Raw genomic sequence first — 25,858 nt, 5'->3', positions numbered from 1 at the left:
TATAGCCCCGCCCTCCGCAATCCCCAGGCTCCTTGTCGGGGGAAGGGGGAACTCGGCCTATGGGGCGGGACTGAGCACGCCGGGGGCAGGGGCCACCCCCCGGGCCCTCAGCTTGGCCCCAGCCCCGCTGTAAAAGCCCGCCGTTTACTGCCTGGGAAGCCTGTGGCCCCGCCCCCGAGCCCCCGGCCCCAGTGGGATGCGGGGCGTTCTGCGGGAGGTCGGGGGTCGCTCCAGCGCTGGGAGAGGGTGAACAATCGGGGGCGGCGGGTGTTACAGTTACATGTATAAGAGAAATCCCCGAATAGCGGGAGGTCTGGTCTCTCCTCGACTCCGGGGGGCTGGGAATAGGGGGGCAGGAAAGGGGGGCGTCTCTGGCGCTGGGGGGCTGGATTGGGGAGTGTCTCTGGCGCTGGGGGGCTGGATTGGGGAGTGTCTCTGGCGCTGGGGGGCTGGATAGGGGGGTGTCTCTGGTGCTGGGGGGCTGGAATGGAGATATCTCTGGTGCTGGGGGGATAGGAGTACGGGGTCTGGAAAGGGGTGCGTCTCTGGCGCTGGGGGGCAGGAAAGGGGTGCGTCTCTGGCGCTGGGGGGCTGGATAGGGGTGCGTCTCTGGCGCTGGGGGGCTGGATTGGGGGGTGTCTCTGGGGCTGGGGGGCTGGATTGGGGGGTGTCTCTGGCGCTGGGGGGCTGGAATGGAGATATCTCTGGTGCTGGGGGGATAGGAGTACGGGGTCTGGAAAGGGGGGTGTCTGGCGCTGGGGGACTGGGAGTAGGGGGTCTGGATTGGGGGGTGTCTCTGGTGCTGGGGGGCTAGGAATAGTGGGGCTGGAATGGAGGTATCTTTGGTGCTGGGGGGCTAGCAATGGGGGGCTGGAAAGGGGTGTTTCTGGTGCTGCGGGGATGGGAGTAGGGGGCCTGGAAAGGGGGGTGTCTCTGGCGCCGGGGGGCTGGGAGTAGGGGGCTGGATTGGGGGGGTGTCTGCTGCCGGCCAGCTGGGAGTAGTGGGGTTGGATTGCGGGGTGTCTCTGGCGTCGGGAGGCTGGGAATGGGGAGGGGCTAGAATTATGGGGTCTCCCCCGATGCTGGGGGGCTGGAATGGGGGGTCTCCTCTGGGCACTGAGGGGCTAGGAATGGTGGGGCAGTATGGGGGGGTCTCCCCTGATGCTGGAGGGCTGGAAAGGGGGGTGTCTCTGGCGCTGAGGGGCTAGAATAGGGGATCTCCCCGGGCGCTGGGAATGGGGGTCTCTCCCCGGTGCTGGGGGACTGGGTGGGGGGGTCTCCCCGGCTGCTGGCTGGCGGGCGGGGTGGGGGGCTCAGCCGGAGCGGGGCAGAGAGCGGGGCTGCGGCTGGCGGGGCCGGGCTGGGGGCGGGGCGAAGCAGGCGGAGTCACCCGGGCCTGGCCGCGCCCGGCTCAGCATCGCCCGGACCCGCCATGGAGCCGGCAGCGTCTGAGGAGCGCAGGTGTGCGCGGGGGGAGGGGCGGACTCCTGGGTCCTCTCTAGGAGGGCTGGAACTAGGACTCCTGGGTCCCATCCCCAGTGATGGGAGGGGAGTGCTGTCTAGTGGTTACAGGGGGGGGGCAGGTCGCCTGGGATCTCTGTCACTGATGCCCTGGGGGGGTGTCTAGGCGCTGTGGGGTGTGCCGGGCAGTCTGGGGGAGCCTTAATTAGCCCTGGCACTGACAGCGGCTGGCACTGGGGCCAGGACCCCAGGGAGGGTCTGAGGTGATCCTCTAGTGCAGGGGTTCTCAAACTGAGGGTCGGGACCCCTGAGGGGGTCGTGAGGTGATTATATCGGCGGTCGCCAGCTGTCAACCTCCACCCCAAAGCCTGCTTTGCCTCCTGCATTTATAATGGTGTGAAATATATACAAAGGTGTTTTTAATTTATAAGGGGGGTCGCACTCAGAGGCTTCCTATGGGAAAGGGGTCACCAGTAAAAAAGTTTGAGAACCACTGCTCTAGGGCAAATGGTCTGCCTGGGGAGAGAGCCCCCTGATGTGCCCCCTGCTGCACCCCCCCAGCCCAGTGCCCCCTGCTGTGCCCTCACAGCCCAACACCCTTTGCTGTGCCCCCCACTGCCCAGAGCCCCCACTGTACTCCCCTGGCTGCGCCCCCCCAGCCCAGCACCCTTGTTGTGCCCCCTGCTATATCCCCCCGTTGCCCAGCACCCCCTGCTGTACTCCCCCTGCAGCCCAGGGCCCCTAGCTGTGCGGAGCCATGCACAGTGACCCCAGCCTGGTGCAATAGGGCTAGTTCTGACCCACTCGTAATGGGTGAGGGGCCATCTGCTCCTGCAGGGAATGTGAGACTCTCCCTAACCCCTTAATGCCCTGCTGGCGGCAGGGGGTGGGGTGGGGGGGAATTGGCTGGCTCAGGGGGGCGGGGAATGAGGCATGGGGCTGTTCCAGTCCAGGGGGTGCTGGCTCTGATCCAGCCACTGGCAGCTGCAAGGAGAGTTTACTGGTGCCCCTCAGTCCCAACCCACGGCGCCCTGCTATTCCACCCCTTGCTAAGACCAGATTCTCATGTTTATGGCACCTCCAGGCTCCCCCAGCACCCGGATGAGTCAAAGCCGCCTGACCCAAACAGCCAGCTTGGTACATTTCCCTCCAAAACCCAGTGTATGACTCAATTGTGGGGGAGTAGGAGGGGGACCGGCAGGAATCGGGGCAGAGACGTCTCTCTATTCCGGGAAACCACCGCCCAGATGGCAGCCTGCCAGCGCAGGGCCCTGCAGAATAATGGCTGAGGGGGGACCGGCAGGGATCGGGGCAGAGACGTCTCTCTTTTCTGGGAAACCACCGCCCAGGTGGTGCCCTGCTAGCGCCCGGTCCTGCGGAGTAATGGGCCCCTGGGGCAGCCACTTCCCCTTCAGTGGCCTGGGCTGACCCTGCTCCCCGCCCCTCCCCACATACCGGTTAGTTAACGATCAACAGGCCAGGGAGCAATCCCAGGCCAGCCTGCCTGACTGCAGGCTGCCTACCCCCAGCACCCTTCTCCACCCTCCAGGGACAGGAGATCAGGCCCCGGCTATCTCCCGGACTAGTGGGGGCTGCGGGTTTGGAGTGAGGGACACCGGCAAAGCTGGGGTGGGGGGAGATTTCCACGCTAGCCCACGCAGGGTGGATGGTGCTGGTGAAGTGCCGTGTCCTGCCAGGCTGGGGCCCTTCTCCTAGGGACAAAGAGGAGGCAGGTCCCTGCAGGACCAGCTCAGGAGCCTGGCAGCTCAGAGGTCCCTGCCCTCGCCCTGGCCTCCCTGGGGTTGGCGCCTCGCCCATCCTCTGGCCCTGTCTCTTCCCCTTGCTCTGCAATTCCGTCCTGCCCTACTGTGGCCACTGCTCCCACCCTGGTGTTCTCCCTCTGGCCCAGCCCGGCTCCAGCCCCCTGTACCCCTGCAGCTCTGCACCGCGCTCCCGCCCCATGTCAGCCCCTGCCAGGCCGCTGAGATGGGCTGGGAGCTGGATGAGTGTGTGTGTGTGTGTCCCTGTGTCCTTGCGCCCCCTGCTGGAGGGGATAGGCCCTGCTGTGTGTGTGTATATGTGTGAGTGAGTATGTGTGTGTCCCTGCACCCCTGCTGGAGGGGATCGGCCCTGCTGTGTGTGTGTGTGTGTGTCCCTGCACCCCCTGCTGGAGGGGATTGGACTTGCTCTGTGTGTGTGTGTGTATCTCTGCGCCCCCTGCTGGAGGGGATTGGCCCTGCAGTGTAAACACATGACTCGTTTTAACTCTCTTGCATCTCTCTCCCCCAGCAGGTACACGTATGAGCAGCACAAGGAAACAGCCGAATGGCTGCTGGATCACACCAAGCACCGGCCTAGCTTGGCCATTATCTGTGGCTCTGGCCTTGGGGGCCTGGCTGACCTGGTGAAGGATCCAGTGGTTTTTAACTACACGGACATTCCCAACTTTCCCCAGAGCACAGGTACCCGGTGAGGGGCAGCTATATTGTACAATGGGCACAAGGGGCAGAAGAGGGTGCGGGAGGGGAAAGGGCCGCTATACTGTATAATGGGCAATATGGGGCGAGGGACAGGGGGGTGCAGAGGGCGAGTGGTGGGGGCGGGGGTGCAGCGGGCGAGGGGGTGCAGAGTGTGAGGGGCAGGGGGTGCAGAGGCGAGGCAGGACCTACACTGTGTAAGATGCCCTGGGGCCGGCGTTTAACCCTTTCCCGTCTCTGGCAGTGGCAGGCCATGCTGGGAAGCTGGTGTTCGGGATGCTGGCGGGGGTAAGCTGCGTGGTGATGAAGGGCCGGTTCCACATGTATGAGGGGTACCCACTGTGGAAGGTGAGTGGCTCCTTGTGGGGAAGGTGGTGTGGGGGGAGCCCAGGGCTGGGCTAGCAGGGGGCTGTGGGTCGGTAGTGAGGGGCACAGGGGAATGGGGGTCTGTGGTTTGGGAGTCAGGGGGGAGGGGAGGGGGTTGCGATTTGGGAATGAGGGGCATGGTGGGAGGGGAGCTGCGAGTCGGCAGTGAGGGACACAGGGGGGCTGCGGTTCAGGAGTGAGGGGCATGGGGGGACGGGAGGGGGGCTGTGGTTCGGGATTGCGGGGCATGGGGGGAGGGGAGGGGAGCTGAGCTGCGGTTCGGGAGTGAGGGCTGGCCTTTGACCAGGGCGATAAGGGCAGCTGCCCAAGGCGACGGTGCTGATGGGGGCGCATTTGATAGGTCCCTTGTGACTTTCCCTGTGGCCAGCCAGCTGGGCTTAAGGAGGGGAAGCCCTACTGCCAGCCCAGCCAGGGTTGGCGGGGGGGGGGCGGGGGGGGGAGAGAGAAAAACACACACATCCAAGCTGCAGCTTGAGGCACTCACTCACCCAGAGGAGCAGGAGCAGGGGAGGGTGTCCGGTGGGGTTCCCCCACTCTCCTGGCACAGGGGGCCCCCTGTAGACACCATGGGCAGGCTGTGCTGGGTCCTGCCTGATGTCGGGGGTGGGGGGATGGTGTTGAAGGAGGAGTGTGTGTGCAGCTTGTCTCTGTGTGTGCTGGCTGACTGGGGACTTGCAGCAGTCCAGCTCTCTGGTTGTGCTTTAGTGTAGAGCAGGCCAGGGTCCACCCCCCCTTCTCTTCCCCTTCCCTACTAAGAGTCCCACTTGTCCAGGGAAGGGCTTGCTCTGTCCCCTGGCATTGCCCGCAGGACTGGAGCGCATATTTAGCTCCACACAGTGAGCACCACGAGGGGCGCTACTGCAGCCTGCCTGCTCCCATCCCATCCCTTCCCTGCAGAGAGCTGACACATGGGGGGGCATGCGCTGGGTCATGTTACCCCTCCTCCCCAGTTTTCTGCCAGGATTTGTCTGCTGATCTCTCCCCCTCCCTCCCCTGCTTGCTGGAGGCACCTGGGAGCAGTAGGGAGGAAGGGCTGCTGCTTCAGCTCTGCAGGGAGAGGTTAGGTATGGGAGGGAGGAGGGAACAGCTGCTTTCCCATAGGGGACCTGAGGGCAAGGGGGAAGGCTGGGCTGCCTGGGGAGGGCGCTGTATGACACTCCAGCTGATGGAGAGGGACCTTTAAATTGTGCCCTCCCCCCCCCCCCCAGCAGTTGAAGGTCCTGTTCTCCCTGCTCCCCTGGTTCAGAGGCTTCACTTTCTTGGTCCCAGGGGGGCTGCTGCCTCCCCAGAGTCAGGCAGGGAGGTGCATAGGAGATAAATGAGTGTGACACTGAGATCAACGCCCCCATGTGCCTCCTCCCCTACCCCCAACCTGAACAGGAGTGGGTATGGGAATCACAGTGGGTGGTGTCTGCCTGCCTGCTGTGACCTCCTTGAAACCCGTTTACCTTTCATTCAATCCCTGATTGCTTACCCATACCCTCAGGCTTTCTTTTTTCAACAGTTTCTGTTTCCACTACAAGTTGTACTTAACAGTATACTGAAATTCCTTGGGGCAGGGCCTGGTCTAAACTGTTGAGCACAATGTTGTGTACATTTCAGTGCTGCATCAAGATTAAGAATATGGAAACTCCTTTCTTTACTCCCATCTTAATCCCATATCCTGCAAACCTAATTCATCCTCTGGAAGTCATGGGTTCCTGCTGTTAGTGTGAGGATGGAACTGAGCATAATGTGTGATAGCCCACAAAAGCTTATGCTCAAATAAATTTGTTAGTCTCTAAAATGTCACAAGGACTCCTCCTTGTTTTTGCTGATACAGACTAACACGGCTACCACTCTGAAACCTGTGTGGTGGTTGTGATTTACAGTTTCAATCAGGCATTCAAGCTGAGAGAGAACTCTAGTGGGGATAAAAAGAAAAGGAGTACTTGTGGCACCTTAGAGACTAACCAATTTATTAGAGCATAAGCTTTCGTGAGCTACAGCTGTAGCTCACGAAAGCTTATGCTCTAATAAATTGGTTAGTCTCTAAGGTGCCACAAGTACTCCTTTTCTTTTTGCGAATACAGAGTAACACGGCTGTTACTCTGAAACCTGTCTAGTGGGGATAGGTTTCAGCAGGGTAGCTGTGTAAGGCTGTGTCTGCATTCCACTTTCAGTGCTAAAACTTTTGTCATTCAGGGGTGTGAAAAAACATTCAGGGGTGTGAAAAGTTTTAGCACTGAAAAGCGCCAGTATAGACAACGCTTTATCACCGGGAGCCGCACTCCTGGTGATAAAGCTACCATCGCACTCCCGCGATAAAGCATGTCTGTACTGCCCACGGCACAGCGTGGGGGCACTGCTGCGTAACGTGGGTAGTGTAGACATACCCTTAGTCTGTATCAGCAAAAACGACGAACATCCTTGTGGCACTTTAGAGACTAACAAATTTATTTGGGCATAAGCTTTTGTGGGCTAAAACCCACTTCATCAGATGCATGGAGTGGTAAATACAGTAAGCAGGTATAAATATGCAGCATATGAAAAGATGGGAGTTACCTTACCAAGTGTGGGGGGTCAGTGCTAACGAGACCAATGCAATCAAGGTGGACGTCGCCCGTTCCCAACAGTTGACAAGAAGGGGTGAGTATCAACAGAGGGAAATTATTTTTTGTAGTGACCCAGCCACTCCCAGTCTTTATTCAGGCCTAATTTGATGGTGTCAAGTTTGCAAATTAATTCCAGTTCTGCAGTTTCTCATTGAAGTCTGTTTTGGAAGTTTTTTTGTTGAAGAATGGCTACTTTTAAGTCTATTATTAAGTGTCCAGGGAGATTGAAGTGCTCTCCTACTGGGTTTTCAATGTTACAATTCTTGATGTCTGATTTGTGTCCATTTATTCTTTTGCGTAGAGTCTGTCCAATCTGGCTAATGTACATGGCAGAGGGGCATTGCTGGCACATGATGGCATATATCACATTGGTTGATGTGCAGGTGAACGAGCCTCTGATAGTGTGGGCTGATGTGGTTAGGTCCTATGATGGTCCCTTGAATAGATATGCGAACAGAGTTGGCAACGGGGTTTGTTGCACGGATTGGTTCCTGGGTTAGTGTTTCTGTTGTGTGGTGTGTAGTTGCTGGTGAGTATTTGCTTCAAGTTGGGGGGCTGTCTGTAAGCGAGGACTGGCCTGTCTACCAAGGTCTGTGAGAGTGAGGGATCGTCCTTCAGGATAGGTTGTAGATCCTTGATGATGCACTGGAGAGGTTTTAGTTGCGGGCTGTAGGTGATGTCTAGTGGTGTTCTGTTACTTTCTTTATTGGGCCTGTCCTGTAGTAGGTGACCCTTCTGACTCTGTCAGTCTGTTTCCACACTTCCCCAGGTAGGTATTGTAGTTTTAAGAATGCATGATAGAGATCCTGTAGGTGTTTGTCTCTGTCTGAGGGATTGGAGCAAATGCGGTTGTATCTTAGGGCTTGGCTGTAGACAATGGATCATGTGATGTGGTTTGGATGAAAGCTGGAGGCATGTAGGTAAGTACAGCGGTCAGTAGGTTTCCGGTATAGGGTGGTGTTTGTGTGACCATCGCTTATTTGTACTGTAGTGTCCAGAAAGTGGATCTCTTGTGTGGACTGGTCCAGGCTGAGGTTGATGGTGGGGTGGAAATTGTTGAAATCCTGGTGGAATTCCTCAAGGGCCTCCTTCCCGTGGGTCCATATGATGAAGATGTCATCAATGTAGTGCAAATAGAGTAGGGGCGCTAGGGGACGAGAGCTGAGGAAGCGTTGTTCTAAGTCAGCCATAAAAATGTTGGCATACTGTGGGGCCATGCGGGTACCCACAGCAGTGCTGCTGACTTGAAGGTATAAATCATCCCCAAATCTGAAATGGTTCTGGGTGAGGACAAAGTCACAAAGCTCAGCCACCAGGTTTGCTGTGACATTATCGGGGATACTGTTCCTGACAGCTTGTAGACTGGGAGTGGCTGGATCACTACAAAAAATAATTTTCCCTCTGTTGATACTCACACCTTCTTGTCAACTGTTGGGAATGGGTCACATCCACCCTAATTGAATTGGCCTCGTTAGCACTCACCCCGCATTTGGTAAGGCAACTCCCATCTTTTCATGTGCTGTACCTGCCCACTGTATTTTTCACTCCATGCATCTGAGAAAGTGGGTTATAGCCCACCAAAGCTTATGCGCAAATAAATTTGTTAGTCCTTGTGGCACCTGAGAGACTAACAGATGTATTTGGGCATAAGTGTTTCCCATTCTTCTTCTCCCCCCCCCCCCCCCCACCCACACACACTTCAACTCTGCTGCTCTGGCTTATAAATAGGCTTGGTAGAATGCACTTTTTATTTTTTTATAAGGTTGATGTGTAATATAAACTTTATTTTTAAGCTTTTTTGTCTTTTTATAGTTTGTAATTTTCACAGTTGTGGGAAATTATCGGGGGCAGGTCAGATAACTTTTTAATAACAGTAGAACTTGAGATTCAAAGAGTTCAGGCTTTAAAGCTGTTAAAACACAGAGAGACAAGGTGGCTGAGGTAATATCTTTGTTTGGACCAACTTTGGTTGGTGAAAGAGAGAAGCCCTTTTGAGCTTCACAGACCTGGAGAAGAGCTCTGTGGGGTTTGAAATCTTGTCTCTTTCACCAGCTGAAGTCAGTCCAATTAAAGATATTACCTCACCCACCTTGTGGCTCTCATATCCAGGTGCCAACATGACTACAACAAAACAGCAAAACCCACTAAGTGTCAGTATCACATGTCAAAATATACAAAATAACTATCCGAAAACCAGAAAGGATTTGTTGATTTAACTATTCATTCACTAGTCCATTTGTAACAAGCCCAATTCAGAAGTTTAGATCACTGAATTTTGACTCTAACAAGTTTTCAAGCAGCATTTTTCTTACTTTCCCTATTTGTAAATAAATTATTTATTACTGATGGAAATATTTGTGTGTGTACAGTGAAATCAACAGCTAATTTCTAAGTTATCCGCAAAAAAACCGTAGAGTTTTCACTACAGCCCCACCCCCCAACACGCTGTCATGAAAGTACTACATCCTTAAACTCATGGGGCACCAAAATATAAATTCACCTAGGGTGCCATTTTCCTTACGGCCGGCCCTGAGGGACACAGGGGGCTGCGGTTCAGAAGTGAGGGGCATGGGGGAAGGGAAAGGGAGCTGCAGTTCAGGAGTGAGGGACATGTGGGGGCTGTGGTTCAGGAGTGAGGGGAGCTGTGGCTTGGGAGTGAGGGGCATGGGAGGAGGGAAGGGGGGCTGCGATTCAGGAATGGGGGGCATGGGGAAAGGGGAGAGGAGGGGGGCTGTGGGTTGGGGGTGAGGGGCACCAGCAGAGCTGTATTGGGGTACCCAGGGCTGGGTAGCGTCTGGCATTGGATGCCCCTCCCCCCCTACAGGTGACGTTCCCGGTGCGGATCTTCCACCTGCTGGGCGCAGGGACCCTGATTGTCACCAACGCGGCTGGTGGCCTCAACCGCGGGTATCAGGTGGGTGACATCATGGTGATCCGGGACCACATCAACATGCCCGGACTGGCAGGCACCAACCCGCTGAGCGGCCCCTATGATGAGAGGTAGGAGCTGCCCCTCCCACCCACCCCCCCGCCGGGCACCCTGCACCTCCCGTCCCTGCCCCCCGTGCTGCTCTGCCCCCCCGCTGCCCTGCACTGCCAGGCACCCGGCCCCCTCCTGCTGCCCTGGGCACCCAGTGCCCTCCCTCCCTGCTGCCCCCTACCCCCCAGTATTTTCCTACAGCTCCTCCCTTGCCATGGCCAGTAGTGGCAGCAGTGTAAAGCCCGGGAAATGGGTGGGCGCCCCTGGGTGGGGACAGGACCCTGAGTCCTGGCCAGAGCCCAGCACAAGGGACCCCAGGGCCATTCCCTGCTCTGGGAAGGGATGGGGGTGCGCCTCCGTCTCCTTCCCCCCCACGAGCTCTCTCCCCTCCCCTGCCTGCATAGGTTCGGGCCCCGCTTCCCAGCCATGTCGGACTCCTACGACGAGCAGCTACGGGGCCTGGCGCTGGCAGTGGGCAGGGAGCTGGGCTATGGCCCCAGCCTGCATGAGGGTGTCTACTGCACCGTGGGGGGGCCCAACTACGAGACCATCGCTGAGTGCCGCTTCCTGCAGCAGCTTGGCGCCGACGCCGTAGGTGAGCCGAGGGAGGGCAGTGGAAAGGAGGAGGGAATGGGGAGGGACAGGAAGGAAGGAACGGGACAGAGGAGGGAACAGGGGGGAAGAGGAGGAAGGAACGGAAAGGGAGGGAGGGAGGGAGGGAAGGAACAGGGCAGAGGAGGGAACAGGGAGGGAGGGAAGGAAGGGAATGGGGCAGAGGAAGGAAGGGAATGGGGCAGAGGAAGAAACGGGGAGGGAGGGACGGGAAGGAATGGGGCAGCATAGGGAACAGGGAGGGAGGGAAAGAAGGGAGGGAGGAAGGACGGGACAGAGGAGGGAACGGGGAGGGAGGGAACGGGGAGGGAGGTAGCAAAGGAAGGGATAGGAGGGAGGAGAGGGAGGGAAAGAGGCAAACAGAGCTTAGGAGGGAACGGGAAGGGCAAGCAGCTGCGGGCGGGGGCTGGGCATCGCCGGCTCTCTGTCGCCCCCTGCAGACTGACACAGGCTCTGCCCCCAGGGATGAGCACGGTGCCCGAGGTGCTTGTGGCCCGGCACTGCGGCCTGCGCGTCTTCGGCTTCTCTCTGATCACCAACAAGGCAGTGCTGGAGTACGGGACCCGGGAGAAGGCCAACCATGCCGAGGTGCTGGAGGCCGGGCGCCAGGCTGCTCTCAAGCTGGAGCGCCTGGTCTCCATGCTGGTGGAGCGCATGAAGGGCAATGGCCTGGTGTAGCCGGCCAGAGGAGGGGCCCCTCCCCTGGCACCTGCCTCCACTGCAAACTGCTGCCCTGCCCGCTCCCCCACGGCTTGCTCTGCCAGCCTGCTCCCCACTCTTGATTTTTGTGGCCGCTGCTCCCGGCTCCCATGTACGCTGATCCCAGCCCAGAGCCCCCCTCAGGCAGCCCCTGACCCCATCCCTTCCCCCATGGGGGGGCGTCCGAGCCTGGTGTCCTGTGGTGCTCACAGCGTGGCTGCTGGAGTCCCGCAGACCATGGGACGCCTGCCCAAGCCCATGTCTCAGCTCCAACCCCCACTAATGCCCCCCTCCAGGGATGCAGCCTGGGATGCTCCACCTGAAAGCACCTGCCTCAATTGCTGGTGCTACTGGGGAGTGTCACCTGGCTAGTGACCCCACAAAAGACCCTGCATTCGGCCGCGTAGACTGAGATATGGCGAACGCCACTCTTAAATCCCCTGGGCGGTTCGCCTGAGCCTGTGCCGCCTGCTCACAGGCGGGGGAACGTCTCGGGGGTGTTATCCGAACCCCCTTTCTCACAGCTGGGAAGGGACCAACCCTCGGCTCAGCGCCGAGGAGGTGGGGATGGCTGCCCAACCCTGACCAGGCGCCAGGCCATGTTTGGTGCAGGCAGGAGCCGGCCCCCTCTTCACATTCCCACGTTGGACCATTCTGGCTCTTTTGCAGTGATGTGTTTTGTTACCAATGCTCAGTTTGCAGCTGGGATGATTGAGAGCTGCCACTGAAATGGGGAGCCCCCAGTGAACTGCGGGTTTGGCTCCCCTCCACACCAGGCGGCTCTGCCCCTCCCTGCCCTGCTGCATTTTATCATAGGACCACTCCACGGCTGCGCCTTGCTAACAATACAGCAATGACAGAACAAGGGGGTCTCACGGCTCAGTTTCTTTGAAAGCATTTTGGGGCGGGCTGATGTGTTGTCTTGTAGGGGCGGGGCTTGGCTTGTGAGGGGTGTGGTCTATTTCTGCATCCCTTCCTGTCTTTCCCCCACTCCACAGTGACCCTCCACCACTGTATACTGGAGGGAGGGGTTGAGTCTTTGGCCGGTTAGTGCCAGTTGCGACAGTGCTGGGCCGCCTGCCCCCTTGGCTACTGTTGGGTGAAACCCTCTGAGTGGGGTCCTCCAGAATCCGGGCTGGTGGGGGGAAGGCCCTATCGCCAATCAGCTGTCACATGACATCCCCCATCTCTGTCCCCCAAGTTACCTGTCCATCCATCTCCACATGAACCCCTTTAGCCCTCCCCTCTGAGTATCTGAACTCCTTGGGCCACTCCCAGACTGGGCAGGAGTCATGGCAGGAGTCATGGCTGGATTAATGGGAGTGTCGTGTGGCAGACACGGTTGGACAAACCACCATCAGGACTGGTCTAGGGTCACTTGGCCCTGCCTCAGTGCAGGGGCTGGACTAGATACTGTGCGAGGTCCCTTCCAGCCCGCCGTGTCTGTGATTACAGGACCCCAGCCAGCCCCCTCTGAGAGTATCTGAACCCCTCTCATCTCCTCTGACCCACCCTGTGCACATCCTCTCTCGGCGCATGGACCCAGCAGCTCCTGCCACTGAGTGGGTGGACCCAGCTCTCTCCAGCTCAGCAGAGCACCCCATGTCCTACGCCAGAAGGGCCTGACTGGAAACCCCAGGTGCTTTTGGTGCTCTTTGCCCAGTGGACCCATGTCATGTAGCTGCTGGGCCCTCGAATCCTGCCCTGCGGAGCCCGGCAGATCTGGTCCTGAACCCCTCACGGATTTTCCCTTGCCTTACTAAAGGAGTCCTGGATGGGAACCAAACCAGGCTGACCCAGGCCCCTTGGCCAGCCCTGTTCTGGCCGGGCCTGTCCCTGGGGTGGGAGTGGGGAGTGGCTATCCCCTGGGGTTGCATCCTGGCTTGGCACCCGGTCCTGGGGACAATGACCTTGGCCGAGTAGGCGGAAGAGAGACAGTCATGGGGAGAGGGCTGGCAGGCGCTGAGGAGAGCTTGGCATGATAAAGCATCAGCCAACGCCGGGTGCTTGGATGGGGCTGCCACGATGCAGCCAAGCCCATCGTGCTGGGGAACTGCCCTCCTGGATCGGTCCCCACGGCCCCTCTGGGAGAGTGCTAGCCAAGTCAGGGGAAGGCACCAGCCCACTGTGGTAGCAGATGAGGGACAAGCTGTCCTCACAAGAGGCCTCCGGCTGGTCTCTCCAGTTCCTTATGGGCCTGGTTCGAGCTGTGCTCTGAAACCCCCGGCCCGAAGGGTCTCCAAAGGCAGTGGGGGCACCATGCCCAGCCCCCAGTGTCGGCAGAATTTCAGTCCCTTTCTCAGGCGACTGGGTTTGTTTCCCAGAACCGAGAGAGTCAAAGAGGCCCAGGAGCCACTGGCTGCTCCACTCCTCTCTGTGGCCCACTGTGACTGACCCCAGGCCCAGCCACCCTATGAGGGTGGCCCAACCTGGGACCACGCCATGACTGGCTCCCTTGCTCCGCAGTGGAGCTGTGGGTCTGATACAGGTCCCTCACATATGTCTCAGGGGCCTCCAGGCAGAGGAAATCTTTCTTGGCGTTAATGACCTCTGGGAGGGCTTTAGGGTCCTGGTGGGAATGGTCCTGCCAATTAGTTCTGCCTCAGTGCCCATCAGGGGCTGATGAAGAAAGCGTGGTTCATTCGTGTCTATCGGGGGGCAGAGGGAAGAAGGGAGCTCTTTAGCTCCACTAATAACCTCCCCTGGGCATTAGCCTAGCTGGAAAAATATTAGACTGACTGGCACTGAGCCAAGATGGGGCAGAAGGAGCCAGTGCATAAGCCAGTGGGGCGATTGGCCCAGGAGCATGGCAGTGGGGCAGCCGGGATGAGACTGGCAAGGGGCCTCTAAACCCCCGACTGCCAGGCCACTCGGGGATCTCAGCCACGAGCCCTCCCCTGGAGTTTGGCGCCAGCTCAGCCTCAGCAGGCAGGGAGAGATGCCCCCTGGGCACCCAGTGGCTTGGGCACGCTATGGGGGCCATGTGAAACCTGGTTCCAGGGCTCTGGTTTAGAGCAGAGATGCTCAGGTGGGTTTCCCACCTCCCGGGATTACATAGGAGGCAGGCGTGATGGGGTGCGCTCCCCATGCCTGCTGTGAGAGCACAGAGGTGGGCCAGGCAATAAACTGGGACAATTCAGGGTGGAAGGAAAAGCCCTAATTAGCACAGCTGAGCAGGGGTGGGCTGGGCTAGTCTAAACCCAGGGAGCTGGCAGCAGCAAAGGCTGCTAGGAGAAAGTTGGCGTAGTAGAGAGGGCAGGAGGGAACGCTGGGAGCATGGGGGATCCTGGGGGTCTGGCCTGGAGGGAGGAAGAAGAGAGCTTGTGGGAAGCAGCAAGGTTGGGGACTGAGCAGACCTTGGCTGTGTGTTGCAGAGTACTTGGGCTGGAACCCTGAGTAGTGGGTGGGCCCAGGTTCCCCTACCGCTAGTGAGTAAGGGGCACTGGTGGAGCAGTGAACGGGGTTGCTGCAGGAGTGACCGGGTCAAGGCACCAGGTGTGAGGCTGGCCGGCTGCCCCTCCAACAGAAGAGATTTGGAAGGATGCTGCATGGAAAATGGCAGTGCAGATGGACCGAGCTGGGGGGCCAAGGCACGGAGTGTCCACAGCGGTGAGATACGTGTGACCACAGGAAGGGGCATCAGCCTCACAGAGCTAATCCCTGGGATGGCTAGGAGGAGGCTCTGTTCCAGCGGTGAGCAGGACCAGCAAGAGCAGGCCGGGAGTTTGGAGGCTCCCCTGGGAGTTCTGGCTTCTCCTAGTACATTACTGATGCCGAGCAGAACAGATCCACAGGGACAGGCTGTGTGAGCGTGGCCCCAGGGGCTGGGATGGGCAGGGGGGAGGGGGAATTTGAGGGCTTTGGGGCACCAGCCTCAGGACAGATGGCACAAGCCCCAAACTGATGGTAGGTCCTAGAACTCGATTTCACCAATCACGTGTGAACTCTTCATACCTTACCATGTGGAGAGCCCAGGCCGACACCCCTTTGCGAGAGCTGGTCCATTGTACCAAAGATCACACAAGATCCAGTGCCAGTCACTGATCTGAGGTCGAGTGCACCGCAGACCTCACCTCAAACCAGTACCTGCAGCTAACCCTGTAATTAACTAACTAAAGATTTATTAACGAGGGAAAGAGAACAAGCAAGTGATTTGCAGTTAAAGCAGGTAACAAGTACACACACACATGAGTTCGTCTGTGGGTCCAGACAGTAACAGGAGCAGCTGTAATGTCCTTTAGAGCTAACACTGGCTAAGCAGCCTGGAGATCCCTGGCCCTCTCCCAGCAGCAAAGTGATGACAATTTCTTCTTTAAAGGGAGTTTTACGCCCTTCCTGCAGAGCTTGAGCGTCTGTGCAGGTCCCTCTTCAAAGGGGTGGGGAAAAGAATCAACCATGTCTTCCATCCACTGGTGTCCCACGATGGTTCGTCTGGAGTCTATGGGTCTTTTTTTGCTGGGCACAAGCTGACGCCTCTCGTGGTGAACTAGCAGCTCACTCTTGGTGTTCCTTCTCTCCTGTCTGGGGGGCTGTCCACTTTCCTAGCAGACACATCTGTAGTTACAGAGCAAACACTGGGACATAACACAGGATGCAGCTGGTGTGCATGAGATGAATTCAGGCAGCAGCTCCCAAGCGTTTCATAAAGGCCAAACACTGAACGCAGCCTTAGAAATATAGCATCTATTTTAACACGGCTAATGCCAATGAGCCAGCCTGGGTGCCAGCCATGCATTTGCCAGGGGTCAGTGGGGCCTTGGCATGAGCTGCCACCTGGTCTGCCAGCGTCACACACCTTGGCTCTTGCATTGATCTGCTAATCAATCCACCTAGCTGTCCCCAGATGCACCCGCTCGCTAGCTAATTTGCCCCACTCCTTTTCCCCCAAGTCTCAGCCCAAATGTAAAACAGGCTCCCAAGGCAGAAAATGGGTCCCCATTTAATGTCTGATGCATTTGTTGGCTGTTTAAGCATGCTGGAGCCCAGCTGGAGAGCGCTGGGACAATGACACCTTTCCACCAGGCAGCGTGCTGGCTCATCTGCAGCTCCCGGCACCTGTAATTGTGACGGCTTCACCTTTCCCGGATTCATAAACCAGCCCAAGACCATTTCACTGTTCGCTTTCAAATGGCAGCAGGGTTAGTGCCTGTCAAGGTTCCTTCCCCACTCTGAACTCTAGGGTACAGATGTGGGGACCTGCATGAAAACCTCCTAAGCTTACTTTTACCAGCTTAGGTTAAAACTTCCCCAAGGTACAAACTATTTTACCTTTTGCCCTTGTGCTTTATCATTGCCACCACCAAACGTCTAACACTGGTTACTGGGAAAGAGTCCATTTGGAAACGTCTTTCCCCCCAAAATCCTCCCAAATCTTACACCCCCTTTCCCGGGGAAGGTTTGATAAAAATCCTCACCAATTTGCATAGGTGAACACAGACCCAAACCCTTGGATCTTAAGAACAATGAAAAAAAAGCATTCAGATTCTTAAAAAGAATTTTAATAGAAAAAAAAGTAAAAAGAATCACCTTTGTAAAATCAGGATGGTAAATACCTTACAGGGTAATCAGATTCAAAACATAGAGAATCCCTCTAGGCAAAGCCTTAAGTTACAAAAAGACACAAAAACAGGAATCTACATTCCATTCAGCACAACTTATTTTCTCAGCCATTTAAAGGAATCAGACTCTAACGCATATCTAGCTAGATTACTTACTAAGTTCTAAGACTCCATTCCTGTTCTGTCCCTGGCAAAAGCATCACACAGACCTTTGTTTCTCCCCCTCTCCAGCTTTTGAAAGTATCTTGTCTCCTCATTGGTCATTTTGGTCAAGTGCCAGCGAGGTTATCCTAGGGTACGTCTACGCTACAAAATTAGGTCAAATTTATAGAAGTCGGTTTTGTAGAAAGCGTTTTTACAGTTGATTGTGTGTGTCCCCACACAAATGCTCTAAGTGCATATAGTCGGCGGAGTGTGTCCACAGTACCGAGGCAACCATCGACTTCCGGAGCGTTGCACTGTGGGTGGCTATCCCACAGTCTCTGCTGCCCATTTGAATTCTGGGTAGAAATCCCAGTGCCTGATGGGGCTAAAACATTGTCGCGGGTGGTTCTGGGTACATATCATCAGGCCCCCGTTCCCTCCCTCCCTCCATGAAATCAAGGGCAGACAATCGTTTTGCGCCTTTTTTCTTGAGTTACCTGTGCAGATGCCATACCATGGCAAGCATAGAGACCGCTCAGCTAACTGTCACCGTATGTCTCCTGGGTGCTGGCAGACGTGGTACTGCATTGCTACGCAGCAGCAGTTAATTGCCTTTTGGCAGCAGACAATGCAGTATGACTGGTAGCCGTCATCAACGTAGTCATGGGTGCTCTTTTAACCGGGCTCCTGGGCAAACATGGGAGTGACTCAGCAAGGTCATTTCCCTTTTAAGTTTCGTCTCGTGGCGATTGAGTCCTACCGACAGTGCACTGTCTTTTAACCTCCAGCCAGCAGAAGATGATGGCTAGTCGTCATACTGCACAGTCTTCTGCCGAGCACCCAGGAGATGATGACGGTTAGTGGTCGTACTGCACAGTCTCCTGCTAGCAAGATGTATAAAGATAGATGAAGTGGCTCAAAACAAGAAATAGACCAGATTTGTTTTGTATTCATTTTCTCCTCCCTCCCTCCCTCCCTCTGTGAAATCAATGGCTTACTAAACCAAGTTTTGAGTTCTATCCTTGAGGTTTTGAGTTCTATCCTTGAGGGAGCCATTCAGTTTCTCGCAAAGCCACCCCCTTTGTTGATTTTAATTCCCTGTAAGCCAAACCTGTAAGTCATGTCGTCAGTCGCCCCTCCCTCCGTCAGGGCAACGGCAGACAATCATTCCGCGCCTTTTTTCTGTGCAGACGTCATATCACGGCAAGCATGGAGCCCGCTCAGATCACTTTGGCAATTAGGAGCACATTAAACACCACACACATTATCCAGCAGTATATGCAGCACCAGAACCTGGCAAAGCGATACCGGGCGAGTAGGCGACGTCAGCGCGGTGACGTGAGTGATGAGGACATGGACACAGACTTCTCTCAAAGCATGGGCCCTGGCAATGTGGGCATCATGGTGCTAATGGGGCAGGTTCATGCAGTGGAACGCTGATTCTGGGCTTGGGAAACAAGCACAGCCTGGTGGGACCGCATAGTGTTGCAGGTCAGGGATGATTCCCAGTGGTTGCGAAACTTTCGCATGCGTAAGGGCACTTTCATGGAACTTTGTGACTTGCTTTCCCCTGCCCTGAGGTGCAAGAATACCAAGATGAGAGCAGCCCTCACAGTTGAGAAGCGAGTGGCAATAGCCCTATGGAAGCTTGCAATGCCATACAGCTACCGATCAGTCGAGAATCAATTTGGAGTGGGCAAATCTACTGTGGGGGCTGCTGTGATGCAAGTAGCCAACTCAATCAAAGATCTGCTGATATCAAGGGTAGTGACCCTGGGAAATGAGCAGGTCATAGTGGATGGCTTTGCTGCAATGGGATTCCCTAACTGTGGTTGGGCCATAGACAGAATCCATATCCCTATCTTGGCACCAGAGCACCAAGCTGGTGAGTACATAAACCGCAAGGGGTACTTTTCAATAGTGCTGCAAGCACTGGTGGATCACAAGGGACGTTTCACCAACATCAACGTGGGATGGCCGGGAAAGGTACATGACACTCGCATCTTCAGGAACTCTGGTCTGTTTCAAAAGCTGCAAGAAGGGATTTTATTCCCAGACCAGAAAATAACCGTTGGGGATGTTGAAATGCCTATATGTATCCTTGGGGACCCAGCCTACCCCTTAATGCCATGGCTCATGAAGCCATACACAGGCAGCCTGGACAGTAGTCAGGAGCTGTTCAACTACAGGCTGAGCAAGTGCAGAATGGTGGTAGAATGTGTATTTGGATGTTTAAAAGCGCGCTGGTGCAGTTTACTGACTCGGTTAGACCTCAGCGAAACCAATATTCCCACTGTTATTACTGCTTGCTGTGCGCTCCACAATATCTGTGAGAGTAAGGGGGAGACGTTTGTGGCAGGGTGGGAGGTCGAGGCAAATCGCCTGGCTGCTGGTTTCACACAGCCAGACACCAGAGCAGTTAGAAGAGCACAGGAGGGCGCGGTGCGCATCAGAGAAGCTTTGAAAACCAGTTTCATGACTGGCCAGGCTACGGTGTGAAAGTTCTGTTTGTTTCTCCTTGATTAACCCCCCCACCTCTTGGTTCACTCTACTTCCCTGTAAGCTAACCACCCTCCTCTCCTCCCTTCGATCACCGCTTGCAGAGGCAATAAAGTCATTGTTGCTTCACATTCATGCATTCTTTATTAATTCATCACACAAATAGGGGTATAACTACCAAGGTAGCCCAGGAGGGGTGGTGGAGGAGAGAAGCACCAGGAGGGGTGGTGGAGGAGGGAAGGACAAGGCCACACAGCACTTTAAAAGTTTAAAACTTTAAAACTTATTGAATGCCAGCCTTCTGTTGCTTGGGCAATCCTCTGGGGTGGAGTGGCTGGAGGCCCCCCCACATCGAGTTCTTGGGCGTCTGGGTGAGGAGGCTATGGAACTTGGGGAGGAGGGCGGTTGGTTACAAAGGGGCTGTAGCGGCAGTCTGTGCTCCTGCTGCCTTTCCTGCAGCTCAACCATACGCTGGAGCATATTGGTTTGATCCTCCAGCAGCCTCAGCATTGAATGCTGCCTCCTCTCATCACGCTGCCACCACCTTTCAGCTTCAGCCCTCTCTTCAGCCCGCCACTTACTCTCTTCAGTCTGCCACATCTCCTCCCAGTCATTTTGTGCTTTCCTGCACTCTGACATTGTCTGCCTCCACGCATTCATCTGTGCTCTGTCAGTGTGGAAGGACAGCATGAGCTCAGAGAACATTTCATCACGAGTGCATTTTTTTTGCCTTCTAATCTTCACTAGCCTCTGGGAAGGAGAAGATCCTGTGATCCTTGAAACACATGCAGCTGGTGGAGAAAAAAAAAGAGACAGTGGTATTTAAAAAGACACATTTTCTAGAACAATGGCTACACTCTTTTACGGTAAACCTTGCTGTTAACATTACATACACAGCACATGTGCTTTCGCTCCAAGGTGGCATTTTGCCTCCCCTCACCATGTGGCTAGCCCCTCTCCCCTTCCCGTGGCTAACAGCGGGGAAGATTTCTGTTCAGCCATAGGCAAACAGCCCAGCAGGAACGGGCACCTCTGAATGTCCCCTTAAGAAAAGCACCCTATTTCAACCAGGTGACCATGAATGATATCACTCTCCTGAGGATAACACAGAGAGATAAAGAACGGATGTTGTTTGAATGCCAGCAAACATACACTGCAATGCTTTGTTCTACAATGATTCCCAAGTACGTGCTACTGGCCTGGTGTGGTAAAGTGTCCTACCATGGTGGGTGGAATAAGGCTGCCCTCCCCAGAAACCTTTTGCAAAGGCTTTGGGAGTACATCCAGGAGAGCTGCAAATGCCAGGGCAAATTAATCATTAAACATGCTTGCTTTTAAACCATGTATAGTATTTTAAAAGGTACACTCACCAGAGGTCCCTTCTCTGCCTGGCGGGTCCGGGAGGCAGCCTTGGGTGGGTTTGGGGGTACTGGCTCCAGGTCCGGGGTGAGAAACAGTTCCTGGCTGTCGGGAAAACCGGTTTCTCCGCTTGCTTGCTGTGAGCTATCTACAACCTCCTCCTCCTCATCATCTTCCTCATCCCCAAAACCTGCTTCCATGTTGCCTCCATCTCCATTGAAGGAGTCAAACAACACGGCTGGGGTAATGGTGGCTGAACCCCCTAAAATGGCATGCAGCTCATCATAGAAGCGGCATGTTTGGGGCTCTGACCCGGAGTGGCCGTTTGCCTCTCTGGTTTTCTGGTAGGCTTGCCTCAGCTCCTTAAGTTTCACGTGGCATTGCTTCGGGTCCCTGTTATGGCCTCTGTCCTTCATGCCCTAGGAGATTTTGACAAATGTTTTGGCATTTCAAAAACAGGAACGGAGTTCTGATAGCACGGATTCCTCTCCCCATAAAGCGATCAGATCCCATACCTCCCGTTCGTTCCATGCTGGAGCTCTTTTGTGATTCTGGGACTCCATCATGGTCACCTCTGCTGATGAGTTCAGCATGGTCACCTCTGCTGATGACCTCTGGCCAGCGTGGCAAGCTGCAGGTGACCATGCAAACAGGAAATTGAAATTCAAAAGTTTGCGGGCCTTTTCCTGTCTACCTGGCCAGTGCATCTGAGTTGAGAGTGCTGTCCAGAGCGGTCACAACAGAGCACTCTGGGATAGCTCCCGAAGGCCAATACTGTCTAATTGCATTCACAGTACCCCAAATTCGACCCGGCAAGGCCGATTTAAGTGCTAATCCACTTGTCAGGGGTGGAGTAAGGAAATTGATTTTAAGAGCCCTTTAAGTCGAAAAAAAGGGCTTCATCGTGTGGACGGGTGCAGGTTTACATCGATTTAACGCTGCTAAATTCGACCTAAACTCCTATTGTAGACCAGGGCCTAGCTTCTTAACCCTTTACAGGTGAAAGGGTGTTTCCTCTGGCTAGGAGGGATTTTAAAGGTGTTTACCCTTCCCTTTATATTTATGAGAGTGCCTTTGGGGGCCGTTGGATTAAACATGCAGCCGGGGCTGCGGCATGGTCCGTAGCATCTCCAGTGTCATCCCATCAGTTACCAGCCCCTTGGCGAGGTGCCTATTGTGGTGGAAAAATTAACTGCACATTGTGTTTGGATCAGAACCAAGCCTGAGGCTCCTTTATTGATTACAAGCGCAGGGGTAACAGCTCTAAGTAGCTGCCCCCCGATGCAAAGCACACACAGTTTTTTAAAGCTTAAAACCTCAGACAAATTACACATACTTTTGTCTTAATTACCTTATTTGGAATATAGCAAAATAAGCTTTTCCTGTTATTGACAGGTGTTCTTTTGCGGTTAATGTTTCTTAAGCTGTGCTGCTGCAATTGCCTTACCATGGAATTTTCCACACTCTTTTCTTATGCTTCATATATGCAGTTAGCTTGACCAAAATTTAGGCCTACTTGGGAAGTTTAGGCCTACTTGGGTCCACTGAATTTTTCCTCCACATTGTGCTATGCTGGTGCAGACTGGCTTCTCCAGGGACCACTGGCCACAGCACAATAGCCTGGTTTTAAACCAGCGCAGGGCCTGGGCCAGCAAATGGGCTGGACCCATGGAGGGTCCCAGGGCATAGGAGAGGGTTGGAAGGACTCAGGCCCCCCATCTCAAGCCCCCTCCCAGTTGTTCCAAGCTAGAGCTATGATGAACTTTTGACCACAGGGAAAGTCCTGGGGTGGGGCTTGGCAGGCCGATTCCTGCCCCAGGCCTTTGGAGGGCTGGACTAGTGGGGTTTTCTTTGTGAAGCTTTTATCTAGGAACACATGGGCAGGACTAGGCTGAGCTGGGTGGTAACTCGACCCACTGGCAATGACTCTGGGGTTAGTCTCAGAGGAAAAGGCAAGAGAAACCGGCTTGGGCAGCATGTCTTTTGCTGGGAATGAGCCAGGGAGAGCTCATATGCAGCTGGGAGAGGCCCCGGGGAGACGGGGGAGAGACGTGGGTCTCCACCCAAGAGAGGAGAAGCCTGCATGTGGAGGTCCCTGCCCTGCTGTGAGCTGTGACAGATGTAGAAAAGCACTTTCACAGACTGAATCGTCAGCTGGAGTAACATCAGGTGGTAGGGAGTTCCATGGGATACCCATGAGAGTGGAAAGCAGCTAGTAAAGATGGCTGAACATTGCTCCCTAGCCTGGGGTATGACTCTCTTTGGGTGCGAGAGATTCTGGGTTCAGATCCCTGAGAAGTCTGTAGGTTTTAGTTTTGCAAGTTACCTTTAGAAAGCGGCTCCAGCCATGGAGAGGTGCCGGCAGGCTGGGGAAGCCCCAGGCACTACTGTGGGTTAACGAGCGCTACAAGGGCCCAGAACTGACGGGTGCAGGCAAAGGGGTTAGAAAGTCCTGCACCAGTGAGTGCCTAATTCCCTTTGGCTGTTGTGAAAACAAGCTCTCAATGTCTAAATGCAGCCCTCCGCCCCTTGGCACAAGGGTTTGTGAAATCCCTCTGATGAGGGGCCCATGGCATTGGCAGGATTCGAGCTCTCATCTCCAAATCCACTCGAGCCTAAATCCAGTCACTTGTACCACTCAGCTACTTCACTGGCTCCAAGCTCTGTCTCTCCACCATTGGGAGATCTTGCGGTGAGCTGGTTGCTTTCACCATAAGAAGGGGCAGACTCAAATCCTGCATGACTTGAGTCTGCTGCACTTGTTCCACATCCCCTTGTTCTGGTGTCCTCCCAGGGAAGGTCCCGTTTTCCCTTCTCCAAAGGCTGCCGTTCATCTCTATCCTCTGTCACATCCCCTCTCATTCATTTCCATTCACAGGCCCAGCCTTCTCCATCTTCTGGACATGGCACTCGCACCTGTCCTGCTGCCTTGTCTCGGAACCCTCTCTGCTTGTAGTTAGAGATTACCCTTAGTGACAAATAACACAGTTAGTTCTTTAATGAGAATCTGGCATTAGACTAAGGGAGCTGGGCTGGGGCTTTCCCATCCTCCGAGTCTCTGAGTAACAAACCTGAGCACAGGCCATTGGAGGGATGCTGGAGATGAAAAGGAGTAAAGAGCTGGGTTAGACAGTGTAGCAGGTAACTAAAGGAATGATGCAATCTGTTGATTACATAGAATTACCCGCACTAAAACTAAGCATCAAGTCTAGCCCAGCATCACGTACGATAAAATGATTAAGTGAGGCTAGGGAAACAGCGTCACAAAGTCAGTCTAAATCCACAGGTCACCCCCAATGACATGACAATGTTGTTCAATTTGCCACTTATAGAACAATCTCATTTGGAAGAATGAAGCCAGCCCTGGGGAACTCACCACAGCCTTAGTACAGCTGGTGCCCAATCCTGACAGAGCCAAGCAGGAGCACTAGAGACAGGAAGGAGCCCTGTGATGCCTGGAGCTGAGGTGTCAGCCTGAGTAACATCCAGTGGCAGGGAGTTCCATGGGCTGATGCCAACGCCAGAGACACTAATGAGAGGTGGATCCTGCAGAGTGGAGGCAGTCATTGAAGAGGCAGATGTGCCTGAGGGCAGAGTGACACATCCTGACTAAGAGAGGGCACTGCAACAATATTATGTGTCTGGGTTGTTGGTCTAGGGGTATGATTCTCACTTTGGGTGCAAGAGGTCCTGGGTTCAAATTCCGGACAAGCCCCATCATTAGAGTTTTGCAAATGGCCTGGAGAAAAAGGCTAGAGCCAAAGACAGGAGCAAACCAGGCTGGGTGGCCACAGCTGGTTAAAGAGTTCCAGAGGGGCTGCAGGTCCTGCTCTGCCAGCTCTTAATTCCCTTAGGCTGTTGTGAGTCTAGCCCTGAATGTCTAAACCCAGCGCCCATTTCGTTTGTGTGAAGCTCTGTGGAATCTCTCTGAAAGGGGGCCGGGGGCAGTGGCTGGATTTGAATTGAGGTCACCAAAGATCCTGGCGCCCAAATCCGGCTCCAGAGACCACTCGGCATCACTTTAATTGGCAGGATGGGTCTGCTCCCTCTTGGACGATCTGTGGGGGGGGATTGTGCTTTAGATGCAAATGATCAAAGGCTCGAATCCTGAGAGAGTTAAATTGGATGCCCATGTTCAATGCCCCGGAGGGGGGGCATCTCAACCAGCAAGAGGCTGTCACCACCTGCCCTCTAACCTTGGGTGCCTTTCCATGCTTTGCCAGTGTGGCTCCCACCTCGGCAGCTCATAACCAGCTACACCCTGAGTGTGTCTAGCCACAGCCCTGTGCCAGCAGCCTGCCAGTGACACACCAACCGTGCTCTGGCCCCCACCAGCCTTGGTTACTGCCTGCAGGGTGACCCCAGCACATTCCCAGTCCCGAATTCCCCCAGAACGGTTGTTCTGCACTGACCGGCCCATCAGAGGGCCATTGTCCCTGTCAGGGTTCAATATGTACCAGTTTGCTACTTTAACTGGAGTTACCAAATGATTTGGTTTAAACACAGCCCTGTATGGGTTTAGCTTAAAAAATCAAAGACATTCATTTAACTACGATGAGAGAGATTTCAAGCGAGCTTGAGCATCGGGCATTAATGTCAGGAATGGGCACAAGAGAAATGAAGACAAAATGCTTCCCAGCAGCTAAATCTTAACAAGCTAAACTTAGTTTAAGGGAAAATTCTTCCCACATGGTCCCAGCAAAGGGGCTGACCACATGCTCAGGTCAGAGCCCGACAGCTGGTTCCTTTGTCTCAGGTGAAAATGAGGGAGACAGACAGGGAGAAAGAAAGAGGGGTGTTTGTGGCCCTCACTCGTATAGTTCGGTCACCCTTTGATATGCAGTTTCCAGAGGGTCACCCCTAGATAAAGTTGGTTCCTGCTGCGAGGACAGAGACACGGGGTCTTGAAGTGACGGACATTGCATGCTGTGGTTAGCCAAAACACAGATTGCTCTGTTCCCCCCCACCACACATCTGCTGCCAAAGACCAGCCCCATTGCCCATCAGCTTTGATCACACCTGACAAGAGGAGTTAGCCTGTCCTATGTCTTTGAGACACAGGTTTACCCCGTCCTCGGACTCAGCTGG

General features: G+C 55.1%; 1 protein-coding gene across 2 annotated transcripts; it reads left to right on the top strand.

Annotated features, from left to right (window-relative positions):
- Positions 1-1,306: 1,306 nt before the first annotated feature.
- PNP (purine nucleoside phosphorylase) lies at positions 1,307-12,075 on the top strand. 2 transcript variants are annotated; one of them, XM_084645726.1, is made up of 6 exons: positions 1,307-1,461; positions 3,751-3,923; positions 4,183-4,286; positions 9,744-9,919; positions 10,304-10,494; positions 10,975-12,075. In XM_084645726.1, the coding sequence occupies exons 1-6, from the start codon at positions 1,433-1,435 to the stop codon at positions 11,187-11,189; spliced, it is 888 nt and encodes a 295-aa protein (XP_084501852.1). In that variant the 5' UTR covers positions 1,307-1,432; the 3' UTR covers positions 11,190-12,075. The 2 variants fall into 2 exon arrangements, with proteins under 2 accessions (XP_084501852.1, XP_084501853.1); XM_084645727.1 differs by having other exon boundaries at positions 1,326-1,461; positions 3,754-3,923.
- Positions 12,076-25,858: the final 13,783 nt, after the last annotated feature.

Source organism: Lepidochelys olivacea, assembly GCF_965140295.1.
Source record: "Lepidochelys olivacea isolate rLepOli2 genome assembly, chromosome: 13".
NCBI classification, from domain to species: domain Eukaryota; kingdom Metazoa; phylum Chordata; order Testudines; family Cheloniidae; genus Lepidochelys; species Lepidochelys olivacea.
This window is presented reverse-complemented; position numbering and strand designations above follow the sequence as displayed.